This window comes from Ctenopharyngodon idella, chromosome 4 (assembly GCF_019924925.1).
Source record: "Ctenopharyngodon idella isolate HZGC_01 chromosome 4, HZGC01, whole genome shotgun sequence".
Classification (NCBI taxonomy): domain Eukaryota; kingdom Metazoa; phylum Chordata; class Actinopteri; order Cypriniformes; family Xenocyprididae; genus Ctenopharyngodon; species Ctenopharyngodon idella.
The window spans coordinates 21,826,503-21,849,422 of record NC_067223.1 but is presented as its reverse complement, the minus strand read 5'-3'; the positions used below and the strand labels follow the sequence as shown (position 1 = coordinate 21,849,422).

Sequence of the window (22,920 nt, the reverse complement as noted above, 5' to 3'; positions counted from 1 at the left end):
TACCACGACCACATAGATGGCAAATATGTTGGTAAGCACGACCTGGTCGTCAGGTTCCTTAGGGGGGTGAGACGGTTAAATCCTCCTCAACCCCCCTCCATACCCTCTTGGGACCTTGCTCTGGTGCTAAGAGCACTCCAGAATGCTCCCTTTGAGCCCTTGCAGCCAGCAGACTTAAAGATTCTGTCTATGAAGACTTTGCTGCTGGTTGCATTGGTCTCCATCAAGAGGGTAGGGGACCTGCAGGCATTTTCGGTCGACGAATCATGCCTTGAGTTCGGGCCGGGTGACAGCCACGTGGTACTGAGACCCCGGCCTGGCTATGTGCCCAAGGTTCCTACCACTCCCTTCAGGAACCAGGTAGTGAGCCTGCAAGCGCTGCCCCCAGAGGAGGCAGACCCAGCCCTGGCTTTCCTCTATCCAGTTCGCGCTTTGCGACTGTACATTGACAGAACCCAAAGGTTCAGGACCTCAGACCAGCTCTTTGTCTGTTACAGAGGCCAGCAGAAGGGAAAGGCTGTCTCCAAGCAGAGGATGGCCCACTGGATAGTGGACGCCATCGCCTTGGCTTACCAAGCTCAAGGCGTGCCCTGCCCGCTCAGGTTGTATGCTTACTCCACAAGAGGTGTCGCATCCTCCTGGGCGCTGGCTCGTGGCACCTCGCTAACAGACATCTGTAGAGCTGCGGGCTGGGTGACACCTAATACGTTCGCTAGATTCTATAGCCTTCGTGTCAAGCCGGTCTCCTCCCGTGTTCTCACCTCAGGTCAGAGGCACCGAGAGGCCCCGGCTTAGTGTCGGCTTGCTGTGCTTACATGCGCTTTTTCTCCAGAGAGTCCCTACAAGGCAGACCCTGTTGAGTCCTCCAAACTCCCTTCGGCAGCTGACGTGGCGGAGCGTCTGGCGCCAGGCCTATACTCCGTTGTATCCTTGAGAAGACCCTACGGGGTTAGTCCATATGTACTTCTCCACATAACTCCTTCGGGGAAGGATGTGGTTCCGCAGCGTTCCTTTCCCAGCGAAAGGGTACGCTTTCCCAGCGTTATCCAATAGTCTCACTGAATGGATTTTGAGGAACAGCAGTGATCGACACTCTCTGTGTTAGCCCTGTCCCACCATCCTTAGGCAAGGGGGTTCAGGTGGCTTACAACAGAGCGCTGGAAGGGGGCAGCTCCTGTGGGGCTTTGGTAGGGATTCCTATTCGTCGGTCTGTCCGACGTACGTCGAACGTGACCGACTGAATGGGAACGTCTCGGTTACAAAGGTAACCCTCATTCCCTGAAGGAGGGAACGGAGACATATGTCCCGTCGCCACAGTCCCTGTTCCCCGCTGATGCTGCCGCCTATCCGGTTCGGCTCCTCAGCGAAAACCTGAAGATGCAACGCACCTGCTGCTCATTATATACCTGCGCTGCGAGGCGAGCAGCTGCTGCATATGATTGCGTGCCAATGTGCATTGGCTCGTTTTAGTTACACTCGACGTAGATTGGCCTCTCTAGCGAGATTCCTATTCGTCAGTCTGTGCTTCACGACACAATTATGCAGAGGCATTCCCACCGCATCTTGACGCAGCATCTCATTCCCTATTCAGGGAACCAGGGTTACAGACGTAACCCGAGACGTTTTATGTGTATAAGTTACGTGTGAATATTCCCAAAGTGTCTGACATTGCGATCTCTCTGGGTTATGTGATTGATGTCATGTTTGTAATTTAAGTAAAAATGATTGATACACACATATTTCGAATGGAAATAAATAACAAGTACTTTGGGTGTGTTGTTCATTGTTTATTTTCATATAAAAGAACATGCAATGGAAAAATGAATGAGTGTTTGGTGTTCCATAATGCTCACATCGCCTCATTTTGGATGAGAATAAAACATAAGGTCATGCATAGACTATCTTGAATCTTTGAATTTAAATCTAGATTTATTCACATTGGCCTATGAAAACCTCTACATGAATACACTTGCCCAAAAAATGCCCATGTCAACCTAAAAAATCAGACTGTCTGAAATGGCTAGTTCAGCAGAAAGTAATACACTCATAATCAGATTAACCAATAAAATGGCTGTAATTTAATTCCAATTAATTAATTCACGTTCCAATAAATAATTTTCACAAATTTTAAAACTCAGAAATTACCTCAGCTTACCTGTTTGCAGCAGATTTGGTAATTTCCGTTTGAATCCGGAATGACAGCTCATTAGCCATGCAAAGTTCCAGCATAGGTTAGAATTAACGAAGAGCTGAAGAGCTGATGATGTCATCTAGTGTATGTGTGGCAAAGGCTATCTGAAATCGCCCCCTATACCTTTAAATAGGGCACTATTTGTAGTTGTGTCCGAAACCATAGTGGACGTTACTGAGTGCACTCATTCAATCCCACAATGCACCGCAATAATGAGTTTACAACTGATGTACACTCAACGGCTAAAAAATACTCATAATGCACTGTGAGAGTCGTGTGTTGAGTGAATTCTCGTGTCTCGCATGAAGATGGCGCCTGCATACATTTTCCAAACCGTTTCCAAACATGATCCAATGTGGCTACAGAGTGATATCCATACAGGTATAAATTCCTTTTTAATTGATTATTAATTGTTTAATTATGATTTATGCTGGTTTCCATGACTGAGTTCAAGATAAATCTTTTCATCTTACTATTGGGACTGCCAGTTTGCTAAAATGTTAAACAGCAAGCACATACTATGCAAAAGCAGCAGCCCTTCCTGGGCACTCTGTCTTGTCATGTCTTGTTTATTTATTTATTTCACTCAGTGTCCAAATTCACTCACTCATTTTCATTTACTTCTTCAGTAGACTATATTAGTGGAGTAATGTAGGGAATAATGAATGAGGGTATAGGGGGCGATTTCGAACACAGCAAAAGTGTTACTCCCAGGAAATCACGGCAAGAACATTTTTGAAAACTTTAACCAGGGAGAGATTTACTCATGCAGATAAACAACCCCCACAGGGTAGACTTGAGAAACTATACCTCAAAAGACAACCAACTACGCCACCCCAGGGCTAGTCTAACAGGATTATCGTTCTTTACAAAAATCACCAAGGCACACAGGTTTGGTTACGGCTCAGGTCATGAAACAGAGATGAAGTACAAAAAACTTAAAAAAAAAAAAAACAATAAATAAAACCATCAAATAACATGCAAATATAAAAATCATAATTCTGCCTCTACTCCAGGGCTGGGGACCTAGCTCTCCTAACCTCTAAAAAACCACACCAAACACACGTGCACCCCCAAGTGTTGAAAACTCACACAGAAGAGTACCGCCATCGAGCAGAGAGAAAGGGCTCGTCCATCACTGGAAAGAAAGCAAAACTACAATTTAGTCACACAAACTTACTCACACTTACACCTCCTTGTAAATTGTAACTGTTTACTGATTAACTGTGACACTGTGTGTTTTCTAGTGTGGATCATGGAGGAGAGATCAGGATTACAGCAGGACTGCGCAAATGTACGTATACATGCACACACATACTCTCTCACTCAGACACAATTACACACTCAACAAACACACAAAACACACTCAACACACACACTCTCACACTCAGATTTATATCTGGTAAACTGTACTGAGACACTGCTGATATATTGAACATGAAGAGTTCAGATACATTAAAAGAGCAGACAGATTCATAATTCCTGATTCTGTATTACAGAAAGATCTTAATCTTAGAATCCTATCTTATCTGTTTGGTAATCATGGCGATTTAAGTCAGAACCTCATTTAGAACAAAACTATTACAGAATCACATTTAAGTGCATAATCTTAGCTACGGATAGGAAAAGGGTTTTACAGAAACATTCTAACTTGACAAAAAAATCCTAAAAACTGTTTTAACTTTAGGACAACCACACATTTCTTAAAGGATTAGTTCACTTTCAAATGAAAATTAGCCCAAGCTTTACTCACCCTCAAGCCATCCTAGGTGTATATGACTTTGTTCTTTCTGATGAAGACAAACTGAGAAATATTATTAAATATCCTGATGCAGCCGAGCTTTATGATGGCAGTATGCATTACCAAACGAGTATGAGCTGTCTCCATCCATATCCATCCATCCATCCATCATAAATGTATCCCACACAGCTCCAGGGGGTTAATAAAGGCCTACTGAAGCGTAATGATGCGTTTGCCAAACCGCCCTTCTTATTCTTGACATTTGATATACAACAGTGCTTTGATCTGCCTGCATTGACACTGTTTTCTTTAAGAGCTGCTGTGCAGCCAAAATTATATACCAGTTATCACTGTAAAACTATATAAATAAAGGTGACTTGATTTGACTTCAGATTATGGAAAAAACAGCATCGGCATCACGTCAGTTACGTAAGTTGAATAGGGAAGGCAGTCTGGTGGAAACTGGATATTTGATTTCATAACTTGTTAAATATGGATATATTTTTTTTACACAAACGCATCGCTTCGCTTCAGAAGGCCTTTATTAACCCCCTGAAGCTGTGTGGCATATGTTTATGATGAATGGATATGGATGGAGACACTTTCTTCAGCTCATACTCGTTTGGTAATGCATGCTGCCATTATAAAGCTCGGATGCATCAGGATATTTATTAATATTTCTCAGATTGTCCTCATCAGAAAGAACAAAGTCATATACACCTAGGATGGCTTGAGGGCGAGTAAAGCTTGGGGTAATTTTCATTTGAAAGTGAACTAATCCTTTAAGTGCATTATTATAGTTGGTTGCTTGGTAACAGAACTGAGTACAGTACTCAATATTTCCTAACTACAGATAAGATGAGATTTAGTTAGATAGGATAAGAATACTAAATGAAGTTAAGATTTGTTTCTGTAATACAAATTTGTGAAAATTCCTAAATTAACTTGTAAGATCTGAATTTAAGACTTCCCCATTGAAGAAAACCCCGAGCATATGCTGGTTAGGTATGTTTTGAAGCATGGCAGCTGGTTAATGCTGGTCCTTAGTTGGTCATGAGCTGGTTTCAGCTTGTCCTGAGCTGGAGCTAGTTGCTTAGGACCAGCACTTGACCAGCTTAAACCAGCTCATGACCAGCTAAGGACCAGCTGCCATGCTTCAAAACATACCTAACCAGCATATGCTGTTTTTCAACAGGGTTAAGATAGAAAGTTTCTGTAATACACCCCTGATATGTTTTCTCTCCATCAGATTCTCATCAGTTCACTCTGGATCTGAACACAACACATAAACGCCTCCATCTGTCTAAGAAGAACAGGCAGATCACTGACACTCTCATAGCCTTTCGGTCGTATCCTGATCATCCAGACAGATTTGATTGTTTTCCTCAGGTGTTGTGTAGAGAGAGTGTGTGTGGACGCTGTTACTGGGAGACTGACATTGAGTTGAGTGAGGATGTGGATGTATCAGTGTCATATAAGAGCATCAGCAGGAAGGGACGGGGTAATGAGTGTAAGTTTGGATGTAATGATCAGTCCTGGAGTTTGAACTGCTCTGACTTACATTACACATTCAGGCACAATAACATAAAGACTAAAATCCCTCTAAAGCCCATTAGCCTTATATATAATAAAATAGGAGTGTATGTGGATCACAATGCAGGAATTCTGTCCTTCTACAGCGTCTTCAGAGACTCAATGAGCCTCATCCACACAGTCCAGACCACATTCACTCAACCGCTCTATCCTGGGTTTAGGGTTAGTTCTGGATCATTAGTGAAACTGTGTTGATGAATCAGAATAGACTGTAGAGAGATTCTACCCATAATACTTTGAGCTGCATGATAAATCAGTGACTGTCACAGGACGGATTCACTAGATAATCCAAGATAAGAGGCTAGGCGCAGAAAGACAATGAACACTTATATTTAATACAGTGGTTCCCAAACTTGGGGGCACGGCAAGGCTGAGGGATAGTGTACAGTCAGCAGTTTAGTATGCAAAATAAACCTCTGCAGGGTGATACAAGACCACACTTTTTTTTAATTACCTTATTTTTAAGTACTACCTAATTTTTAATTACCTTATTTTGCGGCCACTTGCCAGATAAGTAAATAATTGAACACAAAATATTTATTTGACATTTTATTACCTCAAAATGATTTGCAGTATCCTCTTGAGTGCTGTGTTGATGAATCAATTCAGTCTTCTACACTGATCACACAGTAAACAATGCAGTGCTTTCAGGTATTCTCTTTCTTTCAAAGTATTGTCATTGCTTCATAACATTAAGGTTGAACCACTGCAGTCACTTCAATATTTTAACAATATTTAGTACCTTTCTGGACCTTGAAAGTGGTGGTTAAATTGAGTCTATATAGTCATATACCTCTCGGATTTCATCAAAAATATCTTAATTTGTGTTCTGAAGATGAACAAAGGTCTTATAGGTGTGGAAATTATATGGGTAAGTAATTAATGAGAGAATTTTCATTTTTGGGTGAACTAACCCTTTAACTAGTGGCCATGAGAAATAGATGTTGTTCAACTTATCACATTCGCATAAGTTAATATGATGTTCCCACAAATTAATATCTTGTGGCCATGACAACTAAATGAACTGAACATGTCAACTTCCGGCCACATTAACAATGCTAGAATACTACGTTTTTGTTTTTAATGATCTGCATCAGTTTAAAGATTTAAAGTTGTATGTGAAAGTATTGCATGTGTGTGGAAATCTTTCTTCAAATGTATATGAATAAAGTTGAATAAAAACATCCCATTAATCGTTTTGTTTACCACCCAATACAAAGTTTAAAGCACATCATTTTTGAACAGTTTCAAAATTTTTCATCCCAAAAACACATTCCCAATCAATGGGGAATTTAGTGAAACACTTCAAGTCCACACACTCTACAAAAGAAGTCATCAAGTGCAAGATAAAATCAATGCTTTACTAAAAAAACTGAGCAAACATTTTGGTCACATGTGATCTTTATCAAAGTCAAACTTATAATGCTTAGTTCAGGAGCCATCTTAATTTAAGGATTCACATATCACATGATCAACCAAAGCAGACTATAGGCTTGTTCAAGATGCATTGGTGCTGTGCAGACCAATTGGTGTATGACATCAAAATACAGCAAGAGCGATTCAAAAGCATAAAGAGTAGTCTGCTCTCCAATGGGTCTCGCTGTACTTTGATGCATCTCGAACAAGCCTTATAACAATTAATCCAAACAAATTGTTTTACAACATGCTACAACATAGAAGATATACAATATAGAAGGTGCACACAGTGTCATTCACACAAACACTAAACACCATCATAGTAAAACACATGAAATTTTAAAAATGCAATAAACATTAATTTAACAACATTAGATGTAACATAAAACCCTAATGTACATAACCAATTACAAACCTGATTCCAAAAAAGTTGGGACACTGTACAAATTGTGAATAAAAACAGAATGCAATGATGTGGAAGTTTCAAATTTCAATATTTTATTCAGAATACAACATAGATGATATATCAAATGTTTAAACTGAGAAAATGTATCATTTTAAGGGAAAAATAAGTTGATTTTTAGTTTCATGGCATCAACACATCTTAAAAAAGTTGGGACGAGCCCATGTTTACCACTGTGTGGCATCCCCTCTTCTTTTTATAACAGTCTGCAAACGTCTGGGGACTGAGGAGACAAGTTGCTCAAGATTAGGAATAGGAATGTTGTCCCATTCTTGTCCAATACAGGCTTCTAGTTGCTCAACTGTCTTAGATCTTCTTTGTCGCATCTTCCTCTTTATGATGCGCCAAATGTTTTCTATGGGTGAAAGATCTGGACTGCAGGCTGGCCATTTCAGTACCCGGATCCTTCTTCTACGCAGCCATGATGTTGTAATTGATGCAGTATGTGGTCTGGCATTGTCATGTTGGAAAATGCAAGGTCTTCCCTGAAAGAGACGACGTATGGATGGGAGCATATGTTGTTCTAGAACTTGGATATACCTTTCAGCATTGATGGTGCCTTTCCAGATGTGTAAGCTGCCCATGCCACACACACTCATGCAACCCCATACCATCAGAGATGCAGGCTTCTGAACTGAGCGCTGATAACAACTTGGGTTGTCCTTGTCCTCTTTAGTCCGGATGACATGGCGTCCCAGTTTTCCAAAAAGAACTTCAAATTTTGATTCGTCTGACCACAGAACAGTTTTCCACTTTGCCACAGTCCATTTTAAATGAGAAAACGCCTGCGCTTCTGGATCATGTTTAGATATGGCTTCTTTTTTGACCAACAGAGTTTTAGCCGGCAACAGCGAATGGCACGGTGGATTGTGTTCACCGACAATGTTTTCTGGAAGTATTCCTGAGCCCATGTTGTGATTTCCATTACAGTAGCATTCCTGTATGTGATGCAGTGCCGTCTAAGGGCCCGAAGATCACGGGCATCCAGTATGGTTTTCCGGCCTTGACCCTTACGCACAGAGATTGTTCCAGATTCTGCCCATCTTGACTTCTGAGAGACACTGCCACTCTGAGAGGCTCTTTTTATACCCAATCATTTTGCCAGTTGACCTAATAAGTTGCAAATTGGTCCTCCAGCTGTTCCTTATATGTACATTTAACTTTTCTGGCCTCTTATTGCTACCTTTCCCAACTTTTTTGGAATGTGTAGCTCTCATGAAATCCAAAATGAGCCAATGTTTGGCATGACATTTCAAAATGTCTCATTTTCAACATTTGATATGTTATCTATATTCTATTGTGAATAAAATATAAGTTTATGAGACTTGTAAATTATTGCATTCCTTTTTTATTCACTATTTGTGCAGTGTCCCAACTTTTTTGGAATCGGGTTTGTAGAAAAACCTAAGAAAAACTAAGAAACAGTTATTTCAACGAAAATACATCAAATGTGAAGTGTCTTGCAGGAAACTGTGGGAATGTCAATTTACGTTTTTTCACTGTAAATTATACAATGACATTTTTCACTTACAAAAACTGTAAATTTAACTGTATTTTACCGTAAAATTACATTAAATGTACCGTTAGATCTATTACAGTTATTCACCATAAATAATACGGAAACTTTCTGTAAACCAATTAACTGTTTGTCACCGTAGCATTTTTACAGTCTTTTACAGTTAAAATCACAGTAAATTTTTACAGTGTAAATAAGAGGACACATTCCAGATTTAGGATGATAATGTGTCGAAAAATGGAGTTACTGCTACTGTTCCCCTCTACATTATCAAAAGTGGGTCTGCCTTATCAGGCATGGATGTGCTCAGAGCACAGAAATGTACTGTTAACCATGACTGTACTGTTATTGTTTCTGCTGCTTCTGCTTCAGTCTACAGTGTTGCTCATGCTGAGTCAGTGGGGTGCGTGAAGGGCTTCATGCACAAAGCAAAAGCTCACAATGATGCGGCACCAGTTCAACAAAAACTGTGTCAACTTACCTATTCAGTGCGCTAAGTAGCTCCTCAGAGGAGTTACAATCCCTGCTGAACCAAGGTATGATTGAGCAAATCGATGCCCCAATATAAGGAGGAAAAATTTAGCACCTACTATAGTATGCATCTATCATCAACTTTCGCTACGTTGACAGTCATGACCTGAGTGCCTTCTTTACGCATGAAGTTCTCTTTAGGTTCTGTCATGTTCCCTATGGATTAGCTTTGGCACCCTCAGATTTCCAAAAAATTATGGAGAAGGTGCCGAAGAACGTACTATTTAGATGACACTAGTTTACGCCGCCTCACAGACTGAACTTGACAAAATACAACACAGTCTTTCAGAAGTCGCGTATGCTCACTGAGGCTGAAAGAAAATACTCCACAGTGGATAAAGAGGCCTTAGCCTGCATGTTTGCTGTAGAGAAATGTCGACTTTATGCTACGAATAGACCATAAAGCATTAACAACAATGTTTTTGATCTGCCTGCATTGACATTGTTGTATGTGAACTGAACTTAGCTGGACGATGACATCACTGTTTTCTCCAGTGCTGATATAGATAAATTAACTAAATTAATAACTATTGATTTTTACAACTGAATGAATCAATACTGAATTTACTTAAGCTGGACAATGACACCATTTTCTTCTAGAGCTGCTGAGCAGCCAAAATTATTTGCCAGTTATCACTGTAAAGCTGCTTTGACACAATCTGCATTGTAAAAAGTGATATATAAATTAAGGTGACCACGTTGCTGGTTATGAAAGAAATTAAATGTGCTGGAATGAGAGTAGCGCTTTGGTTAGCCCGGTTGCGGTTTTTTTCTTATGACATTGTGTACTGCCCTGGAGCTCAAAACCAGGCTGCGGATTGTGTATCGAGAATGCCCTTTATCAGTAATGGTTGAGCACATTGAGGAACCCGAATTTGTCGCTGCAGTCTCCTTGGGATTACATTCTCTGTCTATGGAGGACTTCACAACGGCTTCTGAGTCATGTCTTGTGCTGAGTTTGCATAAAACGCAAACATTGAAGGGATTGCCACATAAGAGGAAGGATGTCAATCCAGCCCTGTCATCATTCTTCCAAAAATGAACTGCCTAAATGCTAACTGCCTGCCATGCCAGCTCGATAATAAAACTGCAAAGACACACTGCAAAAAAAGCTTTCCTTATTTAATATTATTCTCTTTTTTCAAGTCTAAATATCTAAAAATTCTTAAATTCAGATGCTAGATAAGTAAATGACATAAGATAGTTTTTCAGCACCGGCAGGAAATGACTTAGGTGCCCTTGAGCAAGGCACCTAACCCCCAATTGCTCCTCGGGTGCCACAGCTCCAGGAGTGTATTACGTTTTGCTCTGTGTGTGTGTGTGTATTATATATATATATATATATATCTTTTTAGTGATTTATAATTATAACCTTTTCTTCATAAATGCAGTACATAATTTGATTTATAGATTTGAATCTACGATAAAACACCAAAAATAAATCTTTAATAAACAAACAAATAAATAAATAAATAATGCCTGATTACCTGTGGCAGTTGTTTTCACTAGTTCACACTTACAAATGATCAAATACAGTAAATATTATATATATATATATATATATATATATAAGCGTATTTGGTGTGCTGTCCAAGGGGATCGAGGGCTCCGAGCTTGGAATTTTGCCCAAATTCAGAGTTCTCCTCGTATCCAAAGCCAGATGAGAGTGAGGAACGGGTTGGCGGAGGGATGCAGAAAACTGTCAAGGTAACTATGTGAGTCGGCTCTCGTCTGTGTATATATACCTTCACTCAAGCTGATTAGATAGATCGTTTGAATGTGCTCCCCCAAAACTTTGTTTATAAAACATAATTTGTCACTTGAATTCTGCAATCTCTCGAGATGCAAACATGTAATAGGTGGACAATTAGCTGAACATATACTAGTGACTAGTGACATATACTAGTGACATAATTAGTGACAATTAGCCTACATTTTAAAACCTTTAATTGAATATGGCAACATTTTTATTTTAAAATCTTTATTTGAATATGACAACATTTTTATTTTAAAACCTTTATGTGAATATGGCAACATGATAGCTCATTCTACAATATTTCTACGATTAAATCACTGACAGAGACCCCTCCCCCATCATCCAATCACTGTGTGCATAGTTAGTAAGTGTGTTGACATCATCCATAGCAACGAGGTCAACCCTGTCCTTTCTCTTAGCTTAAGACTTCTATTTCTTAGTAGAAGTTTGTCTCAGCAGCTTTGTGAATAGATTTTAAGACAAAACTCTTAGCTAAGAACTTTTACTTTAGGAGAACTCTTAGTGGTAAGATAAAATGTTTTGTGAATACAGCCCCTGGTCTTTAACTGTAAAAATTCCCCTACAGTTCGGCATTAGTGGCTAGTTGTGAATGCACTGTCTGACGCCAGGTAGTTTACTGAGTAGTAGGCTCTCTGTGAGCCTCCTTGGTGACTACTTTGTTTTAACGGGGTGTGTTTTGGCCAATATTTGAGGCCTCCGTCTGTAAAGCTCCACCTACTGGTGATGCTGAGTTTTTCCTCAGCCATTACTTTAAAAAGTGCATTATGCCTCTGAGGCCCCTGCTTTTTCAAGCTGTCAAGTCGTTAGGCTCTCTTTGAGCCTCCTTAGCTACTGCATTTATAGAATCTGCTAACAGCAGCATCATGCTGTATTTATAGCAGTGTTTTTTAGCGTTGCTAGGCCTTCTCTCACCAGGGTGATATTTTTCTGAGGTCTATGCTTCCCTGTCATCAGGCCTCCTCTCATTTGAGAGTTGTATTATTTGAGGCCTCTGCTCTCTAGAGCTCCATCATAATAACAGTTGTGGGTTATTATGTATTATCTGTGAGCCTTTTTGCAAGATATCCTGACTGTGGAGGCCTCCTCTCAATAGGAGAGTCATTATGCTGATGCCTCCATTCCTAGAGCTCAGCTATTTTTTGGCTAAGTTGTCAGGCTCTCTGTGAGTCTCCTTGGCTAATTTGAGCTTTGTCAGGCCTCCTCTAGTTTGAGAGAGTTGTTTTAATTGAGGCCTCTGCTCTCTAGAGCTCTGTCAGGTTAACAGTTGCAGGCTCTTTGTGAGCCTCCTCATAGGATATCTTGAATGTGGAATGTTGTTAGGCCTCCTCTCGATAGGAGAATCGTTATGCTGAGGCCTCCGCTCCTAGAGCTCGGATATTATTTGCTAAGTCGTCAGGCTCTCTGTGAACCTCTTTGGCTAATAGGAGCATTGTCAGGCCTCCTCTTGTTTAGAGAGTTACCTTTATTGAGGCCTCCACTCTCTAGAGCTCCACCTGGATATCAGTTGCAGATTGCAGGCTCTCTGTGAGCCGCCTCGCAAGCTTTCCTGAGTGAGGAACATTGTTAGGCCTTATCTCGATAGGAGAGTCATTATGCTGAGGCCTTCGCTCTTAGAGCTTGGCTTTTACTGCTAAGTCTATTATAGGGCTGCAACAACTATTCAATAAAATCGATAATGAAAATCAACGACAACAATTCTCATTATCGATTACGCGGGTCTGCCCACCATGCGCAGAAAACTTCTGCTAGTCGCCTCAAATTATAGCGCTAAATAATGCATTTCTCTGGACAAAAATGTATCTAAAAATAGTGGAGGAAACAGAGTGAGCTGCTGCATGAAAGGTACGTGATCCAAGCTGCCCAAAAAAATGAGAATTCTTTATGTAGTTTTTTATCTGGTTTATAGCTAATGCATTAGCGAAATGGTTTGCCGTCAGGTGCTTTGACAGATGCATGTGCATCCTCAGCTAAATGTTACAAATTCACATGAACACGAACATTTTACATAAATGTTCGTCCTGACAGTCTGCGGTAAACTTCAAACCTTACTGAATGAGCGCTGGCGCGCGCACCCGCGTCAGACAGACGAAACGCGATAGAGGGGTAGACAAATTAATAATCAGCGCAAAAATATTCATTTTGCTGAAATATCTGTTGTTCAAAGTTAAATTTAGATTTAAAAGTCAACATTTCATTGAAGTATTTTATGAGAGTAGTAACTGTAAAGGGATAACAACATGTAATTGAAAATAAATGTAAGACGTTTCTTATAGCCTATATTTCCAGGATAAAGAAATTTAAATGTATGTGTTCCTGCAGAACATTTCTCATGCCTGTTGGTTAACACTGAGTTTGTTTTTCTTTATCATCTTTATAACTATCTTAATTTTTAATGTAGAGATTTACACAATATTCACTATATACAGCTTAACAATTTTTTTAGACCTCTGAAACCCAATGTAATGTTCGTGGCACAGCTGCCCTAAACTATCAGTATTGGTGATTACCAAAATCATTTTTCATGTTTCTGTAATGGTTAATCCACCAGTATGTGTAAGCTCTTTAGTCACAGCAGTATTTCTAATGCTACAATATAATTTTTGTTATCCATTATTTGCCTAATAAATGACAATAACATTTTTAGTTTTAAACAAGTTTTAAAACAGGATGTGCAATAGTGTGTTTTTTGTCAATAAAATAAAAATAATACATTTAGTATTTTTTTTATCCAATTAATCGGAAAAAATAATCATCCAACTAATCGATTGTCAAAATAATCGTTAGTTGCAGCCCTAGTCTATTATTTGCTTGATTACCTCCTTGGCTAATGTGAGTGTCGTCAGGGCTCCCCTCTTTTTAGAGAGTTATCTTTCTTAAGGTCTCTGCCGGGATAACATTCATGGGTTGTAGGCTCTCTGTGAGCCTTCTCGCAAGATATCCTAAGTGTGGATTGTTGTTAGGCCTCCTCTTGGTAGGAGAGTCATTATGCTGATGCCTCTGCTTCTAGAGCTCAGCTATTATTTGCTAAATTGTCAGGCTCTCTGTAAGCCTCATTTTAGAGAGTTATCTTTCTTGAGGCCTCCGCTCTTTAGAGCTCCATCAGGATAGTATTTGTGGGTTGTAGGCTGTCTTTGAGCCTCCTTGCAGACATCCTGTGTGTGGGACATTGTTAGGCCTCCTCTCGATTTAGAGAGTTGTATTCTAGGCCTCGCTCCTAAAGCTCGGCTATGCGGTAGGGTAGTATGCTTGGTAGTTATGCTCTCTTGGAGCCTCCTTGGCTACTTACCTCAGTGTGAGTGTTGCTAGGCCTCCTCTCAGAGCTGCTCTCGAACCCGCCGCAGTATCACCGACCTGCTACAGAGAGCAGCTCATCCCAGAAAAACCGAAATAAACCAAGCCAAAGTGCAGCGGCTCAGAGCAAAACACACGCCACACAAACCGCTCAAACACACGTCACGCTTCCCCCTTACCGGAGGGACGGGGCTGCGGCGAGGGAGCGTCTTCAAACTACACACACAAATGCGCCGTAAGTTATTGGATTTGTGTTTCATTCCATTAAACTGTTAATCCAAACAAGAATCATGAATGTAAAAATAAATAAACGAGAAGTGTCTTGATTTAAAAATTATGGAGCCCCTCACACGTTTGGAAATTTTAAAAGACCCAAATAAATCCATGTTGTCTGTTAAGCAGTGTCTATATATGGTTTCCACTTGACCTCCCATCGGTTTATGCATTTAAAGACATTTTTAATGACACATTTTTATAATGAAAAGGAAATTAATAGTTGTAGTTATTGGTCTTTCATTGGCCTGATGAACCAAGCGCTTCAAACAAACAAACATCTTTTTTTATCTGATATTTAAAAAAGAGCCGCACAACAACCAACTTTCTCTTTTTTATTAATATATATCTTATATATATATATATATATATATATAACATATATTTAGATTATTAAATTAATGAAATCAAATAATAAAAATACAGATGTGTTACTGGATTGATTTGCACCAAATTGTCTGAATTACTGACAATACAGTAACACTTTACAATAAGGATAAACAACACTTTTCATTAGATAAACAGTTAATTTATTAAATAACATGAACTAACCATGAGCAATACATTTGTTACTGTATTTACTAATCTTGGTTAACATTAGTTAATTAAAATACAGTTGTTCATTGTTTATTCATGTCAGTTCACAGTGCATTAACTAATGGTAACAAGATTTTAATAATGTAATAGTAAATGTTGAAATTAACAAAGATTAATAAATGCTGTATAAGTGCAGTTCATTATTAGTTCATGTTAACTAATGTAATTAATTAATGTTAACTACTGAACCTTATTGTAAAGTGTTAACCGACAATACTATAGAACTGAATACAACATGAAGGCAGAAAGGTGATTTTAACAGTAGGTCATGGCTCTAGAAGTGCAAGCACATTATAGGTTTGATTTACAGGGAATGATCTGATCAAATCTATACACTGTTGAATTGAATATGCATGAGTGTGTGTGTGTGTCAGGGCCTCTGTGGTCTTTCTGTCTGCAGGAGTGTTTGTTTCACCAGCGCTGCAGTGAAGAAGATGGCGAAGTACAGCTGGCTGTAGATCTCAATGTTAATAATGAACAGAGGGAGCAGCGGCCACAGCAGCACATATAGAGACAAGCTTAACACCACTGCTACCACCTGAATCCAAAGCATCTTAGGGAGTGTCCTGAAATCACAACAAAACACAATAAAACAACTCTAATGTCAGACTTTATAGGTAAAGAATTAAAGGTTTGTTCTAGGGGTGTGACGAGACAGTTCATGAGACAAGACATGAGATTGGGTACACGAGAATGAGAAAAGATGAGATTTTTTTTCAAAGTACTCGCTCAATATTCAAAGTGCAAAAAGAGACCAAATTTTTCTTCAAGCATGATAAAGAGCTTAGAGATGGTTACGACTACACAGTCCAGCCTAAGATAGCTTTCATATTGGGAGATATTTACATGCATCAGAGAGCCGCTTTCAAAATGCGAGGTATTGAAATCTTGTTTGAATGGGTGCTAGAATTTTACTTTCGCTTTGGAAATCTTCTTGCGCCGTGAAGCTCAGCACAAGACAATAAGTGTCATTGTTAAGCTCAATTCAGGGGCTGTTTACACAACACTTTTTATGCATTTTGACCATTCATTTACACAACAGCAGCATTTTGGAAATGGGTTTTAAAGTGGTAGTTTTTGAAAACTATACCGTTAATCTCGGTGTAAACTGCAAAAACATGAATCTCTGAAAACGGTAATGTCATGCACATGCGCATTACATGTTTAGTCTATCCAACTGATTTTTCAAAATGGAAATAAGGTGTTTTCTGTGAATGTGTGAGACTTCCAATTTATTAGCTGCTATAGGGAAAGTGGTGTTTAGATATATTTATACAGACTGTTTAATGCTGCTCAGAGGGACATGAATGCATTTAACCTGCAGTTACAAATGCATAATTAATGTTTTGATGTTTTTAACATTTAAAAAAAAAAAAAAAAAAAAAAAAAAAAACTGTTATTTGATACCGTTTTAGAACTGAAATGATAGTTGAAATGTGAAATTAAAACTGCCAGTAGGTAGCAGCATGTCACTGTTAGTCACTGAAATTCAAGCGATTAATTCAAATGGCTTCTTATTTCAGGAATGAAGCATTTGATTGCTTTAATGAGAGAGTCATTGAATCATTCATTCAACCAATTCACTCAAAAGAATGATTCATTCAGGAACAAAACACTGTTGTGTGTTGCTGTTTAGAACTATTTTCGCTGGCGAATTAGAGAAAAAACAAGCAATATTGTGTCTAAAATATAAGTCACTTAATATTAAAGCTGCTGTCCAAAACTGTGTATTGAGAATTTACAAAAATTATATAATGAGCGAGTACATCATGAATCCATTTTTCCAAACCATGTTTTTGTCTTACCCTGAATCAATATGGTACACCTATAATAAGTGTTTATATTCAGACTATTTTAGACTAGTTTGGGTCGTACCGCTGCGAAGTAGCACAGTAACTGCGTGACTCGTCATAGACATAAACAGAGAGAAGTAGCTCTGGCTACAGTGTTCTTCCACAAAACGCATGCATTCTGTTTATCAACCGCTAGAGCGCCAAAATTTACGGACTGCAGCTTTAAATTCTTGTTATTGAACTGTTGTCTAAAATTTGTAATCACATTTGTAATCATGCTGATATTTGGAGAAAAATGGCACTCTTTGTGTAATAATTAAATATTAAATGATATATATATATATATAGGGGCATCCTTATCTTAAATTGTGTACAGCAGCAATACACTGCAAAAAGTGCTTTTCTTACTTAGTATTTAAATATCTAAAAAATCTTAAATCAAGATGCTTTTACTAGATGCAGTTAATGTTTTGATGTTTTTAAAATAAAAAAACTGTTATTTGATACTATTTTAAAACTGAAATGATAGTTGAAATGTGAAATTAAAACCGCCAGTAGGTAGCAGCATGTCACTGTTAATCACTGAGATTCAACCGATTCATTCAAACAGATGCTTAATTCAGGAACGAAGCATTTGATTACTTTAATGAGAGTAATTGAATCATTCATTCAACCAATTCATTCAAAAAAGAATGATTCGTTCAGGAACGAATCACTGTTTTGTATAAGTAAAATGACATAAGATATTTTTTCTTGTTTTCTGGGAAAAAAATCAAAATGATGCGAGTTTTTTCTCAAAACAAGCTAAATTATCTGCCAATGGATGGGGTAAGAAAATAATCTTGTTTCTGTTTGGGACAGTAACAAGAAACAAGATTTCAAACAGAAACAAGATTATTTTTCTTACCCCATTGGTAGATAATTTTGCTTGTTTTAAGCAAAAACTCTCTTCATTTTGATTTTATTTTCCAGAAAACATATCTTATGTCATTTTACTCATCTAGTAAAAGCATCTTGATTTAAAAATTCTTAGATATTTAGACTGGAAACAAGACAAAACACTAAATAAGAAAAGCATTTTTGCAGTGTAGAGTTTCCTTGGTTACCTCTGTAAACAAAGCAGCACCAGCGCTGCACTTATATAAACACTACTTTAATAGGCATCATATGGAGGTAAGATTAAAACAAAATATGTCATCGGAACTTTTGTGAAGTAAGTCAGTTCCTTCAGAAAAGCATTCATATAAGCCCCCACCCCAATTTAATGTGTAGTATTGTCTTGCAACAGTGAGCTTGCTCTGCCGGTACAGTATTTTCTCTTTGCATCCGTCTTCAGCGTGCCCCATCTCTGGCCTCTGTTAACGTCCACACAAATTACATTTTGGGAAATGATTGCAATGCATTTAGAGTGCAAGTCCGGGACAAAAAATGGAACTGGTCGGTTCTGATTGATATTCGGTAGACTGGTGCATCTCTACTACTGGCAACGCTTCACTTGAAGTTCTAATGAGGAGAACACGCTCCCATGTTAGGGAAAGGAGAGTGGAAAAATTCTGGATTTTTTTAAATAAAGTAGTTTGCACCATACACACATTTTCAGTGCATTATCATATACACACCAGCCGCTGCAGACTTTTCATTTTTGCTGCAGCTCTTACAGCTGATGTGAACAATCTCGCGTCTTTTGCGTCATAAAAATTTGATCGGTTTATGTGATCAGCAAACTGAGAGACCACATATAGAATCAAAGGAAGTAATTGACAACATTTTCGGATAAGTGGCCAATCATTTGGAGCATTCCTAGAAACTATACAAAAAGGTTTTTCGTATACATGTTTGACCTCAAAGCACATAAACTCTCGCGCTCCCATAAGGGGGCGTGGGCCCCAGGTTGGGAACCACTGTTCTAAAGGCACTTTAATAGACTTAACCTAAGTCTAACCTACATCACGTAGTGTATGCGTGCATTCTATAGGTGTATTTGGTATGGTTTTTGAGATATACTCGATAATGTCAAATAGCACATTGTTAAAACAACAATTACCATATTATCGTAGATATATATCAGACACCCCTAGTTCTGTATTTGTTCACAGCTGAGTCTGCGTACCTCATCTCTCCCCTCCTCCACACTGTCCAATAGATTTTGATGTCCAGCACCGTCAGTAACATGCTGTGAATGATGGCGATGCCTGCTGTCCAGTAATGTACACTCAGCCAGTGCCAGAAGAATGCAGTCAGCAGCTGATAGGGCAACAGGAAGTACATCAGCAGAAACTCCGCCCACTGCTTCCAGCCCGGCCTATCCTGCTGCAGCACAGAGAAAGAGTCACGACTAGAGTCTGTTTGAGTATCACTTATGCCCGGTTCAGAATACACAATTTTAGCCTGATTTTGCTACGACCTGATTGACGTAGGGGATTTGTAAACGACAATGGGCGTTGGGACGCAAGATTCAATCATTTAAGCTCATGCAGTGTGTCATAGTGGATGACACACTGCTAGTCGATGAAAGCATGTACACGGTTAAAGAAAAAGGTTAAAGCAACGTGTAGTCTGACAAGTTTCTTGTCCACGATACGACAAGATCTTAGGAGTCAAAATCATATAATCTGACACAGTGACTATCGTAACCGACAAAAATATAATGTAGTCTGAGCCTGGCGTAACACACATGGACAGACAGTGACACACCTGTGGCTTATTGGATGGACAGACAGTTTGAATGAAGGGCAGAAAGGTGACATCATAATCAAACAGGTAGAGGTAGAGCAGTGTCAGACGCGGGAAGTTCCTCAGACTGATCAGCAGAAACAAAGTCATCCCTGGATTCACCTCCTATAGACAGACAAAGAGATGATGCTTAATCTTAATCTTACTGTGCCTAATGAATAAAACGCACACACACCTTGTACTCCCAGAGCGTCTGTGGTCGTGTGACTCCGGTCTCTTTAAGTCTGTGCAGCTCCTCCAGAATGATCCGTCTGTGAGACTGATTCTCAATCATGAACGGAGCCGCAGACAGATCTTCATCGCTGAGAGCAGACAGTGATCTGACACACAAACACACTAACGTTACACAATTAAAGTGAATACATAGTGTAATTTATTCCTGTGATCAAAGCTGAATATTCAGCATCATTACTCCAGTCTTCAGTGTCACATGATCCTTCAGAAATCATTCTAATATGCTGATTTGCTGCTCAAGAAACATTTATGATTATAAACGGTGATGCATTTTAGTTTTCAGGATTCTTTGATGAATAGAAATAATCTTTTGTAACATTGTAAATGTCTTTACTGTCCCTTTTGATCAATTTAATGCATCCTTGATGAACATAAAAATATTTTTAAAAAATCATATTGATCCCAAATTTTGAACAATATTGTATTTATCTTTGTATAAAACTAATTTATTCTTACACAAATTGCTCAAATATAATTTCCAAAATATTTACAATTAAAGCCCTGGACACACCAAGCCGACGGTTGGCCATTTTTGAGTGTCGGCTGGTGGCTCTAATCAGACGCTGTGGTTCGGCCAATTCGGCATGTAGAATCGGCATCAGGCCGTCGGTGAAAGAGAACTTTGACTGTGGTTAAACCTCAATTTTATGAAGCAAATCGAGTGCTTTGTTTGAGCAAAAAAAAAAAAACTAAAACATAATTTACCACTATATTTACAAAATAATATTGTACAAAACACATTCATGGAATTACCTCCGGTCTCAATTCAGCACTGGAACGTAGGTAAATATTTTCTTAAATAAAGAGGTAAAGTATGTGTTTTTGCACAAATAAAGCACTCGCATTACTTCATAAAATTGATGTTAAAATCACATGGATTACTTTAATGATTTCTTTCCTACTGTGCTGGGCCTTGAATGTTTAAGTTGTGTTGGATTTCTAGAGGAACAGAAAGCTCTCAGATTTCATCAAAAATATCTTCATTTGTGTTCTGAATATGAACGAAGGCCTTACGGGTTTGGAACGACATGAGGGTGAGTAATTAATGACAGAATTTTCATTTTTGGGTGAACTAACCCTTTAATAGTTTAAATGTATTATTTTAGGTGCACACATTCACTTTGAGAATGCTAAAATTGCATTTGTAATATTTTCTCAAATCTGTTCTGCTGTCTAATGAATGAAGAAATGCCATATTGTGTTTTTAATGTGTGCGTGTGTTTGTTACCTGCCGTCGATCTGCTCCCGGCTGAATGTTTCTTTATACTGATTGGTCCAGACACCCAGATGCTCCACCCACAGCGTGACATCATTAATGCTCCACCTGTTGAGCGGTTTACTGAGCAGCGTCTCATGACTGGGGTCGGCAGTGAAGGCGCGATACACCAACACTATCATCTACACGCACACACACACGTTTACTAAATGGGAACATTGCAGACTTCTATTGTTTTTATATAAAGAAAGATATACATTTTATAACCTAACACTAACCAACACCATAAACCTACCCATTACAGAAAACTTTCTGCATTTTTACATTAAAAAAAAATATATTTTTTTTTTAAACCAGTTTTACAAATGAGTATGTCCCCAAAGTGAGATTTTTGGAGATTTTATCCGATTTTGCTCAATTCTGGGTACAAATTTACGCTCCAAGTACAAACGCACACATACATATGCTGATGGATGAGGTGTGAAGACCTCAGTATACTTCCAGTGAATTTGAAGAATGAACTGGTGTGATGTCATTTTGAACAAAATCAGGAAAAACGAAGTTAGTATGGAAACAACTTGACAAAGTGAAATTTCTGGGAAAGCTCTGGTTGGTAAACACCCCTGAACTCTCATTGGTCAGTGTGGTGATGACATAATAGGTGGGTGTGTCTATGAGGCCCCGCCTTCTTTGGGGTGTAAAGGGGGTCACACACCAGACCCTGGGTGTTGTGTCGCGTCTAGGACAACTTGGAGGTATCGCACACCGGACACACACATTTTTTTGTCAGGTAAAGGTCGAAGATATTATGTTAAAGGACATTATGAAATTAAGATAATGTCAAAACATGAACACACCAGAGTGATGCTTTATAGTAGAAACTGAAGCAACACTGATTTTCATGTTTAATACTGTAATGCTGCTGCTTTAAAGAAATCTACTGTATAAATAAACGTGACGTGACTTCAGTCTCAATCTCAGAGCTGGTCAGACATATCTACATGACTATAATCAGATGCTTTCTTGTTTTCTGTCATTTTTCTTGTGTGTTTATTTTGTTATTGAGAGGAAAGAGCAGCACATATTCATCATCTAAACATCACTCACAGCAGTGTTTTTCATGTTTTCCAACTGAATTCCAAGATGGCGCTGGTGTGTGTGGCTTGCCGTCGGACTCCTGGTCTAGTCCTCAGTTTGTTTGTTTTATTCTGTTTTATCTCTTATTTAACACAGTGCGCTTCGTCACTATTGGTCTATGACAAATCAACTCTTTTGAGTTTGCAAACTAGCGCAAATGATCTGATGTCTCAAGCACAAAATGGCTCATATTATTCACCTCCTCCTTTTCTGATGTCGATACCTGGCTACCTACGCCGTTGGCTGTGTTCCCTACCGGTGAGGAAGCGTTGGAAGAAACGTGGAAGACGGGGTGGCTTTGCCGTTAAGCTGAAGCATTACCTGGCCAACAACGGGAATCGCGGCCTTCTCTGGGTCTTGATGGGAAGGGATTGGCCGGCTGAACATCATCCAGTCTTAATCTCTGGTTGGACGACCG

At 39.0% G+C, this 22,920-nt stretch overlaps 2 protein-coding genes across 4 annotated transcripts in view; one reads left to right on the top strand and one right to left on the bottom strand.

The window, feature by feature from the left end:
* LOC127511060 (NACHT, LRR and PYD domains-containing protein 12-like) overlaps positions 1–6,693 on the top strand; it is a 79,686-nt gene extending 72,993 nt beyond the window's left edge. Inside the window, exons 8-9 of one of the 2 annotated variants that reach the window (XM_051891427.1) lie at positions 3,439–3,485; positions 5,182–6,693. In XM_051891427.1, coding sequence (XP_051747387.1) covers positions 3,439–3,485; positions 5,182–5,720 — 586 coding nt within the window. In that variant the 3' untranslated portion in view covers positions 5,721–6,693. The remainder of the gene's footprint in view (positions 1–3,438; positions 3,486–5,181) is intronic. The other variant, XM_051891426.1, reaches the window with a different exon arrangement.
* An 8,606-nt stretch (positions 6,694–15,299) lies between these two features.
* On the bottom strand, positions 15,300–21,675 carry LOC127511238 (bifunctional apoptosis regulator-like). 2 transcript variants are annotated; one of them, XM_051892022.1, is made up of 5 exons: positions 21,378–21,675; positions 20,091–20,235; positions 19,877–20,020; positions 19,293–19,492; positions 15,300–15,955 (listed from the first exon to the last, which is right to left on the bottom strand). In XM_051892022.1, the coding sequence occupies exons 1-5, from the start codon at positions 21,545–21,547 to the stop codon at positions 15,760–15,762; spliced, it is 855 nt and encodes a 284-aa protein (XP_051747982.1). In that variant the 5' UTR covers positions 21,548–21,675; the 3' UTR covers positions 15,300–15,759. The 2 variants fall into 2 exon arrangements, with proteins under 2 accessions (XP_051747982.1, XP_051747983.1); XM_051892023.1 differs by having other exon boundaries at positions 19,293–19,489; positions 21,378–21,673.
* Positions 21,676–22,920: the final 1,245 nt, after the last annotated feature.